General features: G+C 43.8%; 1 protein-coding gene and 1 pseudogene across 1 annotated transcript in view; one reads left to right on the forward strand and one right to left on the reverse strand.

The window, feature by feature from the left end:
* Window positions 1–5,785, forward strand: part of CCDC34 (coiled-coil domain containing 34) — a 33,382-nt gene extending 27,597 nt beyond the window's left edge. The window contains exons 4-6 of the mRNA XM_090032824.1: window positions 610–768; window positions 2,507–2,648; window positions 5,244–5,785. Coding sequence (XP_089888950.1) covers window positions 610–768; window positions 2,507–2,648; window positions 5,244–5,458 — 516 coding nt within the window. The 3' untranslated portion in view covers window positions 5,459–5,785. The remainder of the gene's footprint in view (window positions 1–609; window positions 769–2,506; window positions 2,649–5,243) is intronic.
* Window positions 5,786–14,173: 8,388 nt separating this feature from the next.
* On the reverse strand, window positions 14,174–15,368 carry LOC149871598 (uncharacterized; annotated as a pseudogene).
* Window positions 15,369–21,977: the final 6,609 nt, after the last annotated feature.

Here is a 21,977-nt window from a genome sequence, read left to right on the forward strand (position 1 = left end):
ATTGCAGATTTTTCTGCAGTTATCAGTAGATTCAATCTTAGATTAATTATTTATTTGGAAACTTACGAAATGCCACGGAGCATCATGGAATGTTAGCTTGATTATCTCAGTGTGTGCTCCTGATGTTTCAGTTTTAAACAGATCACAAATCTCAGTTTTTCTTCCAAAATGTTTAAAGTTTTCCTACGTTGTAAAAAACTATTGTAGACTGTGATAGGTTCAAGGAAAGGGTAGCTTTCTCATTAAGAGCTACAGATTTAAAGAATTGTGCCATTTATACCTGTCTTTTCAGAAGTATTTTCTTAAAATACTATCTTTAGACTGTTGCTGTGTTTTATGCATTTAGTCATTGTTTATACTAAACAGAATATTACAGGAAAGTGTTGAAGTTAGATTTCAATGACACTTTATGCAAGACATATGTTCCAGCTTGCTGACTACTCTTCTCACACCAGTCAGTGTTGTAATAGTGATTTTTTTAAGCTTGTGCCAACGTTATGATTTAAATGAGTAAGAATTAGCTATTTTCTTTATAAAACTGTCCACAGCAAAGTTTTTAAAATATTGAAAGTGTGCGAGTACTTCGTTCCTTTGACTTGTTTCATGTAGGAAAGAAGGGAAAGGGAACGGAAGCTCAGCAAAGAAATGGCAGAAAAGGCAGTGAAGGATCTGGAGAAAATTCAGTTACAAGAAAAAGCTAAAGAAAAATATAAAGAATGGTTAAAGAAGAAGAGAGCAGAAGATTCTGACAAAAAGAAAAAAGAGAAGGTATTGTTCTTTTTAATACTTGCTAGCCAACCCAATCTCTGCTATGCATGAAGCAGCCCCTCTTGATTAAATGGAAAGTACGTATTATGTATTTAGTATTATGGAAACGCAGTAAGCTCTTCAAGTAAAGCAGGAACTGCTGTACTGTATTTCTGTTAAAGTAGCTAAATTCCTGCTTTACCTTCAGAACTCACTTTGGCCTTAACTATGGAATCATAGTGCTTCCTTTTGAACATGCATCATTTTATTTATTTATATTTACTTATATATTTTAAGAAGGTAGGAGTAAATTTTGTTAATTAGTTTGAATGGATAAAAAGAGTTCTTTAGAAACTTTGTAGCTTGTATCAAATCCATTTTCTGGTTTGAATGATCCTGGTAGCACAGGCCCTTCAGACGTGCCACATAATGAAAACTTAATGAAATCTTGAGCATTGGCTATTTTTTGTATGCATTTTTAAGGAATTATGCTTATTTTTGCCATTATTCTTTGTAGCAACATATTTTTTTACTAAGGCCTGAGAGAATCTTTTCCGTAGAACTGCTAGGAAAATAATGAAAATAAGGTCTCTGTAGAAATGGCCATCTTCACTCTTCCTATTGAAACTTTGAACTATTTTAGTTTATTTTTTGGTGATAAGTAAAACTGGGGTCTGACCTTTTTCTTTTTTTAAATAAGTGAAAGCGAGAGTTCATAGCAACAGAGAGAAAAAGTTGAAAAATAGTACATATTTAAAGCGCATTTGAGCGAGATATTTTGTTTATAACACACATATCCTCTTCCAACAAGATCATCTCTTCAAAAAAATTTTATATCGGCCTCTGCTACAAATCTAGACTCTTAAGAATGTGTAGTGAGCTGTTCAAAAGTATGTGGAACATTTGGCCTAGGACAAGGGTCAAATAGACCCTTGTGCCCCGGCTGGATCTCGGTTGCAGTGCTCCAAGCAGGCCAGATCCTGCTGAGGGCATGAGAAGTGCTGGCAGCAGCAGTGGCTTCAGCTCTGACCTGGAGCATGTAGTGGCAGCAGCACCAACTTGGGGCAGGCAGCAGCAGCTTCAGCCTCCACTGCTTGCCCCATGCTGCAACAGCAGCTCTAGCACAGGGCATGTGCCAAGAGCTGGCAGCTGGGAAGGTAAGGCAACAGAAGTGGTAGACAGAAGTAGTTCAGTGAGCCAGAAAAATACATGGACTGTGGAGCTGACCCAACACCCCCAGCCTAAGGGAAAACAGCTGAAGATGGCTTTAGACTATTTCTGTGCCTTCCGAGTTCTAGGTTGCTCTGTAGGTTAGCAAGGCCTTCAGAGTAATACAATGCAGTTGGCGTTATCATAGCTTCCTAGTCTGTCCAGCGTGTTATAGATCTGTCCATGGAGGCAAAGACCCTTATGGCAAAGCACCTCTGGCTGCTTTCAGGATACCTTTTAAACTGAGAGCTCTGACTGGTTTTTTGTTTTTGGTTGTTTTCAACAGTGCTTGTGTTTGTAATCCTTGCTTTTATGTTGCTGAGTCCTTTTACGTGGTATATATTGATTGAGGGTGGGGGGGAAGATCATAGTATTGAAGTCTTGATGAATAATTTAAAGAATTTTAGGAAAAGGGCATGACCATTTTCATTGAGGAAGAGGAATATAGCCAGTTATCCAGGAAGCCCTTTGCAGTACATGTATGTTTACTGTCTTCGATGTTTGGTAGAAAGTTCTTCCTTCAAGACATCTTGTTTTTAATTATTTTTAGGAAAAGGAAAGGCAACAGGAAGCTGAATTGCAAGAGAAAAAAGAGAAATCAGAGAGGCTTTTCAAGGAATGGCTACAAACTGCTAGAAATAAACCACGCCCAATTTTAAACAGTTATGGCTATGCCAGTGGGAAATGTACAGGTTTGTATTTGTATATTGGATGCATATAGCCATGTCTGTGTTAAATGTATAGAAGGCATTTTTTTGAAGAGGTGTAGGAGTCAGACCAAAGCTCCTTACAACAAAACCAAAAAAACCCTGGTGGGTCATTCTCTCTTCAGCTTTGGTCTTCTCTTTCCGTGAGGGGGAATCTCTAAATTTGATGTCATTGTTCTTCCCTACCTTTGATGTTATTGTTCTTCTCTGTCTTCTCAGCACTGTTCCTTTTAACCTCTTCCTTCTCCAAGGGGAGCATGAGAAAAATGTCCTAGTTGCAAATGCGTAATTGCAATATGATGTTCAGTAAGTCTCCCTGTTCATTTTTGTCCTTTTCTCCCACCTCACAGAAACCAGAGAACTGAAAAAATTTTTTGTAATTTGTTTGCTTTTTCTATACATATGCTGCTCTTCCCAGTAAAGACTTAGTGCAACTTACAGTAAGTGAACAGAATAACTTGCACACGGGTGGGCAAAATATGGCCTGTGGGCCGGATTCGGCCCCATCAACTGATTGTATTGACCCATGAGTCGGGGGGAGCCGCAAAGTCATAGGATCCAGCCCATAGGGAACTGGATCGTGCATCTAGCAGCTGCATCGTGCTAGATGGATGGGCACGTCCCACCTCTGTCCACAGCTTACATCAGCTCCCACCTCACGTGCTGGAAGCAGCACTAGGTGCACGCTGATACCTGCTGTGGATGCTAGCTGCAGGTACCTGCCTGGGGTCAGGACAACTGCCTGGGACTGCAGCTGATGCAGCAGCATCACCTGTGGATGTGGGAGAATGCCCCAATCCTCAGGAAGAATCAGATACCTGTGGCTGCAGCTCATGTCAACACACATCCGGCACTGCTTCCAGCAGACAGGCTGAGAGCTGGTGTAAGCTGTGGGGCTAAATGTGGGAGGGTGAGGGGGAAGTGGGAGACAGAGACAGTCCTGCCCCTGATGAGCGGTAGTGGCCAGTTCTGGGTGTCAGGCAAAAGTAGTACCTAGCAGCAGGCATGCTCGCTGCTTTCATGGCCCTTCTTCTGCCCTGAAGCTGAAGCTGCCACCCATGTGCATGCCAGCTTCTCCTCCGCCTGTCCCCCAACCCAATCCCACATAGGGAAGTTTGGTGAGCTGTTGCAAGGCAGGGTGGGGGTGCTGACCCAGCCCACAACAGATTCCCCAAAACTTCCTATGTGGCATGGGGACCCAAATAATTGTCCACCCCTGAACTAGAATGACTCTGTCCTGTTTTCTTCAGGTCAGTCCCATTTTAAACACCTGTTCCCAGTATCCTGTTAGTTTGGTCATATAAGTGCTTTTGTCCTGTTTATTTTGACCAAAAACAGTGGCAGTAATGCTTTCTAGCCAGGGAGCACTCCATAAACTCACCCACCCTCACCCCCTTACTTCTCCACTGTATTCAACTGAGACCAGGACTTGGAGACAGCTGAGCATGCCGCTGAGTGGGGGAAGCAATGTATCCTGTTTTTTTGAAAGTCAGGGAATATGCTAAGCCTAGTTATAATGTATTAGAAATATGAGACTTGATTGATATTCTCTTTAGAAATAAGTTATCTATCTCTTACTTTTCTTTCTAGTTACTTTTTCACTGATCTTTTTTCTTTAACTTGTAAATCCTTTACATTTATATTAACTTGAAACGTAAAATAATTTGTGGACAGCACACTCATAGTATTATATTCGAACAACTCTCACACCAGACACAAGCAGTTGCTCCTTTTGCCAATGTCTATTATAGATGGTGGTACATATTGCTTTCATGCTTCCTATTGGACCCTCCTAACTTGCTGACAGCTGCTATCAGTTGTCTCAGTGATTTTTTTTTTTTTTTAAATAGTTCTATATTCAGTTTGTTCACACAATAAAACATGTTCCAGACTTTGTTTTGAGCACCCTCATGAAGTATGTGTTGAAATTTCATTACAGACAAAATGAGCTGTTATCCCAGCTCTTGCAAGGGTAACATATTCTTGCAGTTGTGGCCGAGGATTGATGGTATGGCTCACATATCATGAACTGCAGATTGATGTTTTTTTCCTATGTTGGAAGAGGGGTAACAATTTAGCAAAGATTGAAATAAAAGTACATCTAGCCTAGCTATGAAGTCTGTGGATAGTACTTGCCACTAATCTGTATATTTTGCTAATATTTTTTTTTCTAAAATATGCTAAGTGGTAATTTTCTAGAAGTTTATGCTGTCTTTTAGCAGTATAAAAGTTTGCCTTCATAAACACTATTCATGTTGTACAATTCTTGACTTATTTGTGTATCTACCCTTTAAAAATAAAACTGAAGAACATACTGATTGGGTAGATACAGGGTGAAGGATTTATTGCCTTGAGTATAGACAGAGTTGTACTAAACTCTTGTGCCAGATTTGTTTTAAGAACCCAAAGTTAATTGGAATGCTAATTAAAATCAGGAAGTTTTTAAATTTTTGCGAAGCAAACATTATTAACCTAAAAAAATCTCAGAGTAATCCAAAAATTATCCAGGATATTTTTATTTTTCTTGTAATTTAGTTATTTGCTCCCCTTTTAATTGTGCTTGCCTCCTAAATATTTTAGGATACTGTGATGGAAATTCATATCCGGCTCCGGCCTATTGCAACCCTGTTCCTTGGAAACCAATACATGTGCCGCCTCCTAAGGAAGACCAGAATGTTACAGTGAAGAAAAATAAGAGACCAGTATTCAGTCAGTCATATAGGTCCTCATCTATGGTAATTCTTAAGCCCAAGAGCAATCTTTATATTGGATCATTGAACAAAAAACAGAGATAATACAGGAAGCAGAATAAGTTTTAATTGGTTTGAATTAAGTAGGTTTTAAAGTGCAAAGCTATTTCTTGGCTAAGAACATATTTAAAACAGTGTGCTGAAAGGCAGCATTTTGCAGTGTGTTTGCAAACAGTTGTGGTCTCTACTATTAAGGAATATTTTTTTCATATTTTTAACCTAATTTTCAAAGCTGTGTTAAAATGACTTTTTAAGTAAATCAGTTTAAGCCACTCAAGTGATGTTTTTATATTTAATTGTAAGAAATGTAATATGTAGCCAATTGTAATGTAGCCAATAAAATATATATGGTTATCTTTTGAGAATTTCTCATATTGTGCAAGTGTTTGGTGTTTTCATTTTGAAGAGCTTTGTTTTTATGGAGATCCTAGTTCGGCTTTCATGCTGATTATTTTAAAGATGCAATCGGAGCAAACTTTTTAGAAGCATTCTTTTGTAGGGTACTAAAATAAAAAAAAATTCAAAATTCTCTTAGAAATGAAACAGCGAGTATTACAAAGTCTCCCTTGTATTACATATACTTTGCATTATATTTCATGATCTGATTATCTTGACTGTTTAGGTAGAGCAAGATAAAGTTAAATGAATGACACCCGAACACTGATTTTTTTTTTTTCTTTCAAAGTAAAATATTTTTTGCAGTCATTAGTGTAAGTCTAACAATCAATCAATTTTAAGTCAATGCTTGCTCCTTACCAGGTGGTAATAAATTGAAGCGTTATAGTAAATGTCTGGAATATGCAAAAATTACATTAGAGACAATGTGAATATTATTTCTAAAACTAATTTTCAAACAGTGGATTTCATATACAGGTTCTAGTTCTGAATAGATGTCATGATAATTAGTTACATAAATACATTTTTATGTTCATGTGATTTGTTGTGTTCAAACATACAAAGAAATGTAAAATATAAATATCCCAAACAAAACTTCTTTGTCATCCAAAATGAAATTACTCAAGGCTCCTGTAACAGGCAACCCTAGCCCTGTTACTGGGATAGGACTGAAGGATAAGAAACATGTACAAAGACCCCTTTAAGAATAAGACTTTTGTCACCTGGAGAGACTCAGAACCTGACCTGCTGGGGGTAAAACTTGAATGGGCAGGGCACTAGGATGGGGCCATAGACTGGCAGGGAGCAGCATCTGGGAGTGAGACAAGTAGGTGGGGCTGGGGAGACCCTGAGATCGTGGGGTGGTGATGGGCCAGGGTAGAGCCCCAGTTCTGTGGGCAGAGCCAGCAGATCACATCTCTGCCTTGGGCAAGGGGACAGCAGATTGCTGCTCTGCCCTGGGTGTTGTCACCACCCCAGGATTCTGGGGTCTTCATGAAGACCAGCCAGGACCCATGTGGACAGGGCCAGAACCCCAGGCTGAGCGCATGGCCCTGGCCCTGGCCCATGCAGGGCATTGGGGTCCCTGTAGTGACTGCTTTGGATCCATCCACCCCAGCCATGATGAGCAGCAGCAGCGGGTAGCCATGAGATGGAGGTGCCTTTCTACCCGGATGGGCTGGAGTTGCTGCCTGACGTTGCGCCGCCCAATTTTAGAATTGGCAGCTCAAGCACAAGAGGCAGCACTGGCTGGACAGAAGCTCCTGCTGGACGCTGGGAAAAAGTGGAGCCTGGTGGTGGGTGCAGCTGCCCCCCCCCGTGTCAGGGCCCTTCTTGCTGCAGCTGCTCTGAGTCTGTGCAGCCATGGTGCAGGCTCAGAGTTTCATAGCCATATCTCTGGGCAGCTGTAGCAAGAAGGGCCCCTGCAGCAGCAAGGGGAAGGTGGCTGTGCTCACCACCAGATTGCACATTTTCTTAGTGCCCAGCAGCAGCATCTGCCAGCTTCTGCTGCTTCCTTGCCCAGGCCGCTGACACTGAAGCCAGGCAGCAGCATGAAACTAAGCAGCAGCTCCAGCCTGTCAGGGTAGAGAGGCAGCCCAGAGGTGTGGGTGGCAGGGGCTCTGGCTGAGACACCCTTACTGAAGCTGCTGCCTGGTGTCAACCCGGAGCAGCTGCTGTAGCTGCTCCAAAGTGCCAGCCCCATGCCAGCTCCTCACCCATCTGCAGACCCATCATATATAGGGAGTTTTGGTGAGCTGTTGCGCAGGGCAGGGTGTGCTGACCCAGCCCGCGACAGCTCTGCAGTAACTCCCTATGTGGCCCACAGGCACAAATAGTTGCCCACCCTTGCACTAGAGCAACAAAACTGCCAGCTTCTGTGAGGACTGAGCTGCCTAGCAATAGGCTTTACAGAAGCTGCACTTCAGGCCAGGACTAAGCTGAAGGCTGCAAACAGGTAGAGAGACTGTTAACGAGAAGCAGCTGGTCCAGGACTAGACTTGTCCCAGAGGCTCTAGTTGGGATAATGGTTAGCCCCTGCAGCAAAGCTGAGGCAGGGATCAGCTGACCAGTAGAGGCAGGTCTAGCCAGTATATAGACTCAGGGCTCACTGGTCCTGAGTGTTAGAAAAAGAGGAACCTTCCTGCTGAATGTAAGGCAACCTAGGTCCACAAGGATATTCAGGGGTCAAAAAACCTTATGCTGCTTTCTTGCAGCATGGAGAACAACTGAGCACTCGGTAGGTGGCTGTGTTCGTCCGGATATGACCAAGATGCACATCTGTGTCCCAGAAACATTGTTGTTCATTTTTGCTATTAAAAGATGTGTAAATGGGAAGTTTTAATCCCTAGGCAAGCAAGCTGCTGCTGTGTGGATATGGTGCTAATGAAGATTGTTGCATTCTCCAAGGACAAGCTTCTCTCAAACTTTGGAGCAGACTATTTGTGATTACAGTTCTTGAAAAGATTTTGTAGACACAAGTTGCATGGCATCTAGAAGCCTAAGATTTGCATTCAGTGCATTTTTAGTATTTACAAAAAATTAGCATTTAGAAAAAATAGCATTTTGCTCTCTCTTAGAAAGCTTGAAAACAAGAACTAGAATGGAAATGCTTAGTCAACTTCAACCACAATGCTCTTTGGAGCATCTGATATAAGAACTTTAGATGTATTTTGAATTCTTATGCCATTTGACCTACCAGAGGCCCACCACAGGCAGTCTAATATGCTTGCCTGAAATTATTGGGATGTTTTTTATTTTTGCTGTGTGATATACCATTGAACAGTGCTTTTAGTATTCATCCTTGTATCCATAACTATTAATGGTAGCTTGATTACCCATATAAGCAAACCAATATAATTAGTAACACTACACTGAATTTGTGGTTTCTTTGTTTCCACTGGAAAAGCCCTACCTGAAAGTGGAAAGCAAACTTTTTTCATGTGGAGTGCTTTCACATCTTTAGCTTGTTTGTCTTCCAGGAGTTATTTTTTAAATAAAGCTATAACCTGACTAGGATATGTAACTATTTTACTTGAATGGAGAAATAGTGATACTGCATATTGTGCATTTAATGCACAGTGTATATGCCATTTTCCTTCAACTCGCTCTTGATCTAGCATTTCTAATTTACAGGAACGTCTGAACTCACAACAATCTTCATCTCCAATGGAAACAGGGACTAGAGGAAGATAAAACCGTTAGTGACATACTCCTCTGCCTCCCATTTAAGGCACCACACATGAAATAAAAGGAAGTCATCTTAAATCATGGTAATTGGTAGTGATACTTATTTGGTCTAGATAACATGACACTACATATGCTCATGATATAATGAAAACTTCTGCTACACAATACACCAAAGATCACACATTTCAATTAGATTTGATCCACTTTCAGATTTTATTCTAGGTAAATAATTACATTCTTTTTAACATATAAGCACTTTACTTGAGATGTCAAACATACAGCCCATGGATGTCTAGACTAACTGGCCCTGTATACTGGCTCTGGTGGGGACAAGCTACCTGGGACCCAATCTGGACAGCCCTAGAGTCCATGCACAGGTCTGGAGGGACGTTGCATTCAGCCTATACCACAGATGCCCTGAGGTGTGTGCGGCACCACGTGTGAGTCTGGGAGCAAAAATTCATTAGCTTATTGGACACTAAGGCTGTGTCCACAAGAGCAAGCACCTGTCTGTTGTGGTATCTCAAAGCAATTTGAGACTGCAGGAGGCATGCCAAGAACTGAAAAAAGTTCCCTGCTTTGCATATTTGTAACATGGACTCTAAGTTTGATACTGGTGGGGAAAAAAGCAGCACAGGGAGTGCTCCTGGAGCATGCCTGGAACCAACTGGAGGCTGGGTCCTCCAAGGAGATGCTCTAGCACCTGCCTGAGTGTCTCTGCCTTCAGCTTGCCTCTGCTGCTCCAGTATGCTGGAGGAAATAGAAGCAGGGCATGGCTAGCAGCAGTAGCTCAGACCTAGGCCCTGTCCCTGGTAAGCAAAGATACATGAGGGTGGGGGAACTGTGGGTGCAAGGGGGACTATATGGGAAGGGAGGGTTCCCCCCATGGCAAACAGCTCCCGCTGCTACTGGCAGCAGCAACAGCAGCAGGCCATCATGGTGCTCGTGGCCCACTGCAGGCAGAGCCCCCTGGCAGTGAGCAGTGCTGCCTGAATCTCAGAGGCTATATGTGGCACCTTTAGGCAGCACCAGGCCAGCTCTTGCTGCCACCTGGGGATCCTTGCACTGCAGGCAGGAGCCATGCACCATAGGGCCGGGCTGGCCCTTGCCTCCACATGCTGGGCACGTGCAGGCAGAAGCTGGTCCAGCCTGATGGTGCATGGCTCCTACTTGCAGTGCTGGGAACCCCAGCTGGCAGTAGGAGGCAGCCCAGCCTTGTTCAAAGGCGCACACCAGCAGATCAGGCTGGCTCCATGCTCCATGTGTAGTCCTCCAGACTCTGGCAGTGCCGTGTGCCACTGAGGGGTTCTGCCTGCAGTGGGTCATGAGCACCCTGAGGGCCTGCTGCTGCTGCCACTGTTGGTGAGGGCTGTGTGCCATGGGGGGGGGCAGGTGTGTGGCCAGGCCCCCCTCAATCCCACATCCACAATCCCTCCCCACAATCCACCCACAAACACCCCACAAACTAAGCCACCAACCTCAAACCCACAAATCCTCCCACAAACTCATCTATGAACCTCACACCGCCACCCACAAACCCCACATCCAAAAATCCTCCCACAATCCACCCACAAGTCCTACTCCCCCACAAACCCCACATAGACACCTACAGCCACCCACACCCCCTCCCTACAAACCCTTCCACCCCTGCAAGCCCCACATCCCCGCCCACAAATAGCATTCCCCACCCAGATGAGACAGGACCTATTGCTGGGAGCCGCGGCTGCAGGGGCAACTGCCATACTGTAGCCCTGCCCCATGCCCACACTAGTGCTGGGACATGTGGCCCCATCCTGGGTGGACTTCCTGGTCCCAGGAACCATTTGGGGTGGGGGGAGGTGGCAGTGGGGGGATTGGTGATGGGCAGGGGGGATTGAGAACTCAGTGGAGTCTATGGGTGTATTTGATGGGTAAGGGGTGGCAGCAGGGGTGTGTATGAGAGAGATGGGGGTAGGGGATGAAGGATCAGGGAGTGCTCTGTGTAGGAGAAGCCACCAAAATTGGGCTTGGAGCCCTACGACCCCCCCTTAGAGCAGCCTGTGCAGGGGGAGACTGGCCTGGAAGGGAAGGGGCTTGCCCAGTTCAGTCCCTGAGCCCCAGTCAAGGGCTTCCCAGGACGGGTATGGTGATCGCTGGGGCCTGGGCACAGGCACAGGGAGCAGAACACCAAGGCTTGGCATTCCTCAGAACTACAAAGTAGCCAGTGGGACATCTGCAGCTGCACCCAAGTCCTGGTGCTGGGAGGGAGTTTCTGATGGGGGTCTGGGGGACAGAGTGAGGTGGGGGGCAGGCAGGGGCTGTGGGTCAGGAGTGAGGGGCACTGCTGGGGCTGTGGGTTGGGAGTCAGGGGCAGGGCACCGGCATATCAGTGTTGCTCACATCCTACTGAGAGAAGGGGCCAGGGGCAGCTCTGATTTTTCTATGATAAAAAAACTGAAAGCTAAATGTGTTTAGATATTTAGAATGTATTTTATTATGATGATAGAAGCACTGGTAGGCTTCCAAATTGCTTTAAAATTGTAAATATATCAATAAAACTTTTCCTATCTCATCTTTCTCTCTCTCTTTCTCTCTCTCCATATATCTAGATATATATATTAGTGGTGTTTCATTTGAATTGTGGAAGAACATGGATTTGGGGTATTTTAATGAGAGAATTTTGAATTTTTTTTATTTGGAGAATTTGCAGTTTTTAAACAGGATCCCTGCTAGTGAGGCAAGTGGTGGGACCTGGGCAGAGGAGCGTGCCTAGGGCCAGCACTGGGGACCCAGGTGGAGAGCAGATAAGGTGGCTGACCTCCTGGCCATTTGGGGCCAGGAGGACATGCTTCAACAGTTCAAAACAGGCCACCTCAATGACATCTTCTGGGTGATAGTTGCCCAGATGGCAGAGTGAGACGACCAGAAGACATTACAGCAGTGCCACATGAAGGCCAACTGTGCAGCCATGACCCATTTGCAGCTGGCTCAGTGGTGCAAGTGGCTCTGCTTCAGTGTCTGTACCACAGCCCAAGCAGCTGTGCAGTCCCCATTTGGCTCTGGCAGGCATGTAGCCATCAGGATCAAGGGGGTGGATGCTGCAGAAGGCAGCAGGTCACAGCCAGGCAGTAACCCTCACTGCCAGACTGCTGCAATGGGTAGAGGGTGCAGGGGCCACTCTGTGTTAAGGCTGCATCAGCAGGCCTGCTAGCACAAGGGGCTAGTGTTCCTAGATTACAACTGGCCAGGCCTCAGAAGCTCCTGAGGGCAAGTAGCCTTGACCTGCTCACCAGGGCAGCTTTTTATACTGCTGGGGCCAGCACAGGTGCTAGCCCCAGCCTCTAGCTCCCCCTGGCTGAAGATCCGGGAGGAGCTGGGTAGCATCAGTTTGCCCCAAGTGGCACAGTTTGCCCCACACCAAAGTGCATGTTCAGACACGTGTGCTGAGGCACAAATCTCTGGCACAAATTTGTGGCGCTGTTACTTGAGCTGCTGCAAGCATGTGTGCCTGCATGTGTGGATGCACCCTAAGAAGCAGGAACTTATAGACCAGGGGTGTCAAACATAAGTCCTGCAGGCCATATCTGGCCCAGGGAGCTGGTGTGTCCAGGCTACCAGTGGGTCACCAGAAGCTGAGGGTATGGCTCCAGGTGGGGAGTGGCCTGCCATGGAATCCAGGACCCTTGGGCCCCTGTGGACATGGCAATCGGGTAGAAAGGTAAGTGAGGGCTGATACAGGCCTGGTTGCCCACTGGTCACTTTGCCCTTCACCAATCTGGCAGCCCTAGCAGCTATGATGCAAGCACCACTAGCCACTGCCTCATCACATATGCTGCACCTGAAGCCAGAGCTGTCACTGCTGCTTGCTCTATGCCACAGCTAAAGCAGTGATGGTGGCTCCAACTCTTGGCTTAGGGCACATGGTACATAATAGGAGCTGGAGCTGTCTCTGCCACATTCACTAAGTGGGAGTTGGAGCCACTACCAGAGCCACCCAATGCATTGGGCTGGATCTGGCACACAAGGATCCCCACGTCCTGTGGCAGGAGATGAGTTTAGCGCCCCTGACATATTCTCTTATATCCTCTTTTTATTTATATATGGAGTTTGATACAAGCTTTTGTTCCATCTGCTACCTCTTTCTAATGTCTGCTTCTCTCCCAGAGACTGGAAGAAGGGTACCGTGATACCCCAAAACTTGTCTAAGTCTATCATAGCCATGCAGATTGTCCAATAAAAGATATCACCCATAAAAAATGTTGCCCCTCGTATATTTCCTGGACCATCACGGCTGCATCGCTTTAATGCTACCACTACTGCCCTGTTATAATGTTCTCATAATGTTTTATATAGATTGTTTGGATATTTATAGATACATTAAACTTCTGGTTCATTGCACTTTATTTTTTATAGAGTCAGATTCTGATCTCTAGTGTATCATGGAACACTCCCTGCCATGTATCTGAGGTTAGCTTGGCTATAAAGATTTAGGAGAAATCTGGATTCCATAGATGCATATTCAGGATCAAAGCTTATTTTTTTTTAACAAGCATGGGTATATCAGCTTTGCAAAGTGAAACTCTGCCTGGATTTGCAAAGTGAAACTCATGACTGTGATTGTCTGTTGTCTACTTCCTCTATATGGGGAAAATCTGGTGAATTGTTGCCTCCTAATGTGAAAGAGCTGTGTATGTGCTGGAAATTATATATGTCATCTGAGGATTATCAGAATACTACCTCCCTGCCTCCTTGGAAGGGAAGAGACAGTATTTTACCCTGAAATCGATATTGAACATGGAGTAGTTGGAAGAATTTGACTGAGGTTTTAAGTGATCAGGAACCCCCTTCCCTCAAAAATGGCGGGTTTTTCTTTACGGGGGTGTAGGTTGTAGTCGTGTTGGTCTAAGGACATAGGCAGACAAGGTTCTTTGTGTGAATTTGATATCTTTTATTAGACCAACTTAAATAGTTAGAAAACAATTATTAAGCAAGCTTTCAGGTTCAAAAACCCTTCATCAGGCTAAGGAAGTTTCTGCAGTTGGTGTGTGCTCTTCCTGCATGGAATGAAAAATAAAAAAACCAGAGGCCGGGCTGGTATGCATACAAGACAGACAGTCAGTGAAAATGTAGATTGAGGAGTCAAAGGGGGAAGGGGGAAGAGCGAGAAGAGGGATGAATAGTGGAGAGATACCTGGGAAGTCAGATGTCAGGCAGGTTACAATGTGTCATAAATCCAATGTCTGTATTTAGTCCATGATTTTTAGTGTCCAGGAGGTTGATGAAGTGGAGTTCATAGGCTCGCCTCTGGGAAGTGTTTTGTAAGTTTCCTTTGAGGATCAGGCCTGAGAGATAGGAGAGAGAGTAGTTTTCTTGTGAGAAATGTGGCCCCACAGGTAATTGGGTGTTCTTGTCTTTGATAGATTTCGGGTGTGCGTTCATTCCAGTGCGCAGTTGTTGTTTGGTCTCTCCTATGTATTTCCCATCAGGGCATTTGCTGCATTGGATGAGATATGTTACATTTCTGGAGGTGCAGCTGAAAGATCCAGGAATGCTGATGGCTCTGTTGTGGGGTGTAGTGATTGTGGCAGTGGTGGAGATGTGTTGGCAGGTTTTGAATTTCTTGTCATGGCATGGACTGGATCCTTTTGGTGTGTTCTGGGTCTGAGGAAGTTTGCTTCTGGTGATGAGGTTAGCAAGGTTCGGTGCTTGTCTGAAGGCTAGGATGGGTGGCTCTGGAAAGACCTTTTTAAGAATAGGGTCTCTTTCTAGTATGGGTTGCAATCGTTTGAGGATTTTCCATAGGGGTTTGAGGGAGGGGTGATAGGTCATAACCAGTGGTGTGCGATTTGTGGGGCATTTTCTTCTGTACTGCAGCAGTTCTCCACATGGTATCCGGGTGGCTCTTTCAAACGTGCAATCTATCTCTCTAGAGGAGTGTCCTTATTGGGTGAAAGCTTTTTTAAGATGGGTCAGGTGGCAATCCCGGGTGTTCTCTTCAGTGCTAATTTGGTGGTATCTGAGGGCTTGGCTATATATCACAGCTTTTTTGGTGTGTTTAGGGTGATTGCTGGTTCTGTGCAGAAATGTATGTTGGTCTGTGGGTTTCTTGTATAACGTGGTCATTCTGGATACTGATCATCATGTCTAAAAAAGAGATGTTGGTGCTGGAGTATTCTAGAGAAAGTTGGATGGAGGCATGGTGATTGTTGAATTTCTGATGGAACTGAATCAGAGATTGTAGGTTTTCAGTCCCAATGATGAAGATGTCATCGATATATCTTAAGTATAACAAGGGTTTGATGGTGCAGTTCTTGAGGAAGTCTTCTTCTAGGTGGCTTATAAAAAGGTTGGCATACTGTGGGGCCATTTTGGTGCCCATATTTGTTCCCATCATCTAGAGGAAGTGTTGATTATTAAAAGTGAAATTATTGTGTGTGAGGATGAAGTGTATAAGGTCAATAATATCTTTGGGTCTGTATTCTGAGCTGTAATCTTGTTCCTGTAGATATGTAAGGCAGGCTTGGATGCCGTCCTGCTGTGGGATGTTAGTATATAAGCTGGTAACATCCATCCATGGTGGCTAGGAGGGTGTTGCTGGGAGGGTGGTCTATGTTTTTAAGTTTCCATAAAAAGTCTGTAGTGTCTTGTACAAAACTTGCACTCTGGGTGATGAGCGGTTTTAGGATTGATTTAACGAAAACTGTTTTTTTATTTAGGCAGACAAGGTTCTTTGGGTGAATCTGATTATCTTTTATTAGACCAACTAAATAGTTGGAGAACAATTTTTAAGCAAGCTTTCAAGTTCAAAAACCCTTCATCAGGCTAAGGAAGTGTCAGCAGTTGGTGTGTGCTCTTCCTGCATGGAATGAAAAGTAAAGAAGCCAGGGGCCGGGCTGGTATGCATGCAAGACAGGCAGGCAGTGAAAATGTAGATTGAGGAGTCAGTGGGTGAAAGACAGGCTGGGTGGGGGTGGGGGGAAGAAGGGGGATGAATAGTGGAGAAGTACCTGGGGAGTCAGCTGTCAGGCAGGTTATAATGTGTCATAAATCCAATGTCTGTATTTAGTCCATGGTTTTTAGTATCCAGGAGGTTGATGAAGTGGAGTTCATAGGCTCGTCTCTGGGAAGTGTTTTGTAAGTTTCCTTTGAGAATCAGGCTTGACAGACTGGAGAGAGAGTGGTTTCCTTGTGAGAATGTGGCCCCACAGGTAATTGGGTATTCCCGTCTTTGATAGATTTCCAGTGTGCGTTCATTCCAGTGCACAGTTGTTGTTTGGCCTCTCCTACGTATTTCCCATCAGGGCATTTGGTGCAGTGGATGAGATGTATTACATTTCTGGAGGTGCAGCTGTAAGATCTGGGAATGCTGATGGCTCTGTTGAGGGGTGTAGTGATTGTGGGGGTGGTGGAGATGGGTTTTTCTTTATACACTTTTCTTTATAACTTTATTTATTTATAACTTTACTGAAATCATTTGTGGACATCAGGAAAGCTTAGCATGATTTGATTAAATTCTAGTGTTGTTCTGTTTGAAAACCCTGTCCTCAGTATCACATTTACTCTTTTACATTAGTAAATCTCAGCCAGATATTGTAGGTAGACTATGAGTTGATATGAGTCCCCATTTGGATCTGGCAGGCGTGTAGCCATTGGGTTCAAGGGGGTGGATGCTGTCACAAGGGGCAGCAGGTCAGTTCCCTGTGTTGACAGTTCCCTGAAAAGTAGATTTGTGGGTCAATACTGCTGTTGAAGCCTATGGTAAAATGCCTATTGACTTACCATAAATAAAGGTAGTACGATCCTTGAGTTGGACTCCTCTGTTAGTACAAAATGGAGTTTTATGCTCTGATTTCATATTCTGGCTTAATCACTCAAGAGGAGAAGATATTAAAACTTGAATGTTTAGGGACTGAATATTTTGCTTTAGATTTAGGACTGTATTATAGGCTACTGAAGTCTGGCAGCTGCCTTTACAAACAAAATCCTCAGCTAAAATAATTTAGCTGAAAAGTAACTGAAAACACCAGGCCAAATGAGGAGCTAAAAGCACCTGCTAGCATTCTCATTCAGTAGTGGATCCAGGAATGAGACAAGGGGGAGCGCGGCTCCCTACTCTGGCCTTGCTGGAGCCCTTCTCTTGATTTCCACCCCCCAATGGAGTCAGGAGCAGGGGAGAAGAAAGGGTGAGCAACAGCAGCAGTGCTTACAGGGTGGCCATTTGTCTCCTGTCCATTTCTGAATCCACTGCAAAAAGGAGAAGTAGAGTTCTGAACCAGGCAGGGAGGGAGGGAGGTGAAGGATCCCTGGGGCTAGTTGCTCTGCACCTGTGCAAGGACCTGTGGCTGCAGTGCACGTGCAGTCACAGTGAGAGCTGAGGTGCTGCTGCATGCCTGAGCTCCCTGCCCCTAGGCTGGGTGTGTGCAGGTAGACCTGGGCCTCAGGGGCAGCTGAGCTGCCAGGGCCAGGCAGTTGGTCTGTATATACACCTCCATGCTCTGCCTCAGCACAAGGGAATGGCTGTGAGAGCAGGCAGGTGGGGCGCTGCATTTGTATCTGCTGCAACACTGCAGGTGGGACTGGGAGGAGGCTCTTGTCACCTGAAGAGCAGCCTGGTGAGTCCTTGAGGTGTTCTGCTGTGTGAGCAGGGGGAGCTTTGGGCAGAGGGGCCTCTGGGCTCATGAGTAGCGGGGCCAGCTTTTTAAGCCATTATTTCTCCTGCGAGACAGGTAAACCTCCCTGCCTCCTGGGGAAGGAAGGGAAGGTCCTGCTGGGCAGCTGGCTGCACAGCCACAAACATACAAGGGTGACTGGCCCCTCATAGCCCAGCTCTGACCAGAATGCAGCCAGGGCAGATTCCCCTGTGCCCAGTGTCTGCGTCGAATGTTGATAGGGAAGGAGGTGAAGTCCCTGTGAAGTGTGCGTCCCTGGCTCTCAAGTGTGAAGCTGGATTGCAGTGAGACTGGATCCCAAGGGATAATTTGGTATTCACAAACAAAATTGTTACTGTCTGCATTCAATGTCACTAAAAATGCAAAATAAGCGAGAATTCATATTTTATTATAACTGTCAGCAATTAGCGAAGGCTGGTGCCATTTTCCCAGTCCTTTTTGTGATGGCCCCACCCCTTGCTGCTGGTTAGCTAATGGGGTCCAGTGGCCCCACCCCTCACTGCTGATTGGCCAAGGAGGTGGCAGCCTTGCCCTCACTTCTAATTGGCCAAGGGGGCTAGTAGTTCCTCTGCTCACCAAAGGGATGTCCTGTATTTTGGGGATGCATTAGTGGCCACCCAAAGTGCTCAACCCTTGGGCTGTAGAGCTGTAGGAAAGCAGAGGCTCCAGCCAAACTGCACTGAGAGCTCACAGGTGGCACAGCCAAAGCAGGGTTGTGACTGCTCCACCATGGCCCCTCTAGCTCCACCCCTCTTTTCATTTACTGATATGCCAGAAAACAACAGAAACCATTGTAGTTGTTTTTCCTTCTCTCCTGGTAAATGTCTAATATTATTTTGATCTGTGGTATTTTTCCCCATCAAGTTTTCTGGGTGTAAATTTACGCTGTATTAAGTATCAATACAACATGTTTCATCTGGAAAGAGGCAACTCTAAATGGACTTATGCATGCTTAAGATAGTAACTATAAAATGAAAGCCCTTGCATCAGGTTATCTACAACATCATGAGTACTCTTCTATCCTAACTAGATTATGAATAAGGTTAAGGCAAGATAGGTCTGGAATGTGCTTGTTGGCTTTGTTTCAATTGACAATAATGGCTTTGCTGAGCAGAGAAGAAAAGCACTGCTTGGATTGTTTTCAAGAGGATATCAACCATATATCAAAATGTGCTGGCTTCATAGCATAATTTAAGATTGTATGCTGAAGGAAACTATAATTGCATTCTGCTGTGAACACAATATTTTTCTCAAGTTTTTAAAAGTGTGTATGCATTCTAAATATTTTACTGTAATTTAAAAAACGATATGTGTTCTTGAAGGTTTGGCGAGAGAGTGGATAAAGTGTTTCAACATGGATTCAGAGCAAGAGTTTTGACCTTGCTGGACTAGATTTTGCTGGACTAACCCCAGCAACTCAGATGTGAGTGGGTGCCTAGTCATTAACCTGGGGAGTCAAAAGTGACCAAATATGTTGCTGACTATATTATTCCTGTGTACATCATTTGCTGCAGGTGATGGTGTGCTGTAAGTATAATAGTTCACAGTCTGTCTTTAGCTTCAGTGGTTCATTGGATTTGGATGTGTATGTTGTCTCATTAATTTGCCTCCCAAATTCTCTACTTTGTTCAGTGAGTTTTACTACAGAAGCCCACAGTTCAATCAGATGCAGTCTGGGATTTCACCTCTTGAGGCACGTGTTTCATTTTTTACATAGTTGCTTGGAACTGCTGGTTTTAAGAAAGCTAATGCAATTTTGTCTTCACAATTTTGGGCACTGATTCTGTCCAGGAACCAAGTCGTGTTTATCCTTCAGCCTTCTCTTTCATGTATGTAAAATCAAAATACTTAAGTCATACTTTTAAAAATGTTGTGCCACAATCAGTTGCACGTTTGCTGGCCACACCTCCACTGAATGGAACATGTCAGTCTTTTATTTGGGCTACTCTTGAGAACTGCTAATTAGCTACAGAAAAGACTAGCACAACTTCTCAAGGGTTTTTAATAAAGCAGTTTTGTCCAGGTACTCTGAGGTTAAATTTCATAGCTCTAAAGTTCACTGATAGTCACTATTAAAGAACAGAGTATTATTCATAAGGCACAAACACAAACATATTCCAATATCTGTTGCGTGTGACTAGCCCCATGAAAGTTAGAGCAAGACATAATGCATGATATTCTGGCATCGCCCATATTAATAGAGTCTTACTGTTGACTTTAATGAAGCCAGGATTTCACCCAGTGTAAATAAGAACATGGCCTTTAGTGCAATGTGTTTAATAATGCCAATTTCTTATATTCCAAATTATTCTCTGATTGAGAGACTGATTAAAGCTTTAGTGCTGAAAAAGCTTTTGGTCAGTGATTCTTCTGAGTAATGTAGATGAGTCCATGTTTTATAATTTTGCAGGACAATGGACAAAATTTGGGATTGTAAATCTAAGCTCTCTTGAGTAAAATAGTGAAATGTTTATGCATACTAATACATATGAAATCTAAGACCCTGATGTAATAAAGTACACAAACACTTTATTAACTTGAAGCATATGAGTAGTCTCACTGATTCAGCAGGATTCCAGCTATTCCTACAGCTGGACCATGAAACTGATTTTCAGCCAGCAAAGACTTTGTTTTGTACATTTAAAATTGTGTAAAAAATTTAAATGCCTTTGCTAAGGTATTAGTTAGATGTTTACAGAATCTATAACTATAATTATATACAGGTGTAATTTTGCAACTGCAAATACAGGCTTAAATGTTTACTTGATCTAAGCAGTGAGTCAAGGAAGAAACTACAGCTATTTAATAAGCAAATCCTATTAATATGGCAAACAAATTGACAAGATGTATGACTCAAAGATGGGGGTGTTTACAGTTAAATAATTTCGAAATTTATTGAACTATGCTATGGCTTCAAATCAATGGTAGATTCAATTAAGTTAAAGATGGGGATAAAATTACATGTACTGAGACCTTCATTTCTCTCACAAACGCTGAAGTCACAGCTAACGTGATTGGAACATTATTAGTGTCAAGTAATAATTAGTGGTTACTGCAGCTGGAAAGCGACGGTAATAGTTGCGATTGTGTGGGCATTTAGTGGAAGGTTGTGTTTTGCTTTTATAGGTTATGTGTTTGAACAATGTAAGTTTGTGCGTCCTAGGATTAAAGCAAACAAGCTATTAATGACTAACTCAGAAATGTCAAAGTATTAAAGATCATTAGAGCGTTCCCTACATAATTTAAATTAAACCTGACTCTCCTGGCAAAGAAACAACACGAGGCGGTTGCACTGCTATTAACTAAGGAAAAGATTCACCATTTCTGTTTCATTCTTCCAAGAAAAAACAATTACACTTTCAAAAGACCGTGACGGGGTGGGCCTCACATGACTTGCACATTTTCTGTGGGACTTTTAGAACAACCATTTTCAGATCTTCAGCATGGACATAATCTTTATAGATTTAAGTTGGAGAGGGGTGTTAGAATTTAGCTAGGGAGAGGAAAGGTTAGGAGCAGTCACTTGACCCATTTTAGATGACCTACAGTACTTTAACAGATGGGTGTCCTTTTGTGTGCACCTGGCCCAGTCCATCTCTGTACTTAATGGAAACAACACGTGGAAAATAAGTACTGTTTCTTTTACATATGGCTATATTTGGTCATACAGCATGTGTGGTGTCTGCGTGTGTGGTGAAGTTGGTGGTGGTATGTTTTATAGGTTTCATCTCTTAAGATTTCAGGTCCTCTTCAGCATGTGTCAGCTAATGCAAAAATAAAAGCACAATTCTTCATCACTTTCCCTCTAAATTTTCTTTCTATCTCTCACATATCAATCTACGAATAAGACAATAAAAGGGAAATAACTTATTTATCCAGAAAGAAGCAGGGATATACTTGGTGTATATAGCTGGGAAGAGTTCTCCACAGATGTCCAGTACAGGTCCAAACCTCTGTATTCACTAGGTCATATTATGGGATGATCAGCAATTCCTATTTTTCCATGGATAACTACTAATATTATTTAAGGCTATTCATGCTAAGTGGAGGACTAGGCCAAACCTACCTCTATGTAAGCCCCACACTGACTGGGCTTGTTTGGAGGCCATTTTACCACCTATAACTACGAACAGATGTCATCCTTGGCATTGGAAAAAATATTTTATTGCAGCATTCAGAAGTCCTTGTCATTTGTCGTGAGACAAAACACCAGAAAGGTTTGTGGGGTAAAAGATACTAACACTTTGTCCTACACCATTATGATAAGGATTGGAATGGTTTTCTGGCGATATTGCTGGATTAGTGGATCAGTTCTCCACGGATCCCACAGTGAT

The sequence above is a fragment of the Crocodylus siamensis genome, chromosome 2, assembly GCF_052110815.1.
Source record: "Crocodylus siamensis isolate JL-2025a chromosome 2, ASM5211081v1, whole genome shotgun sequence".
In the NCBI taxonomy this organism is placed as follows: Eukaryota; Metazoa; Chordata; order Crocodylia; family Crocodylidae; genus Crocodylus; species Crocodylus siamensis.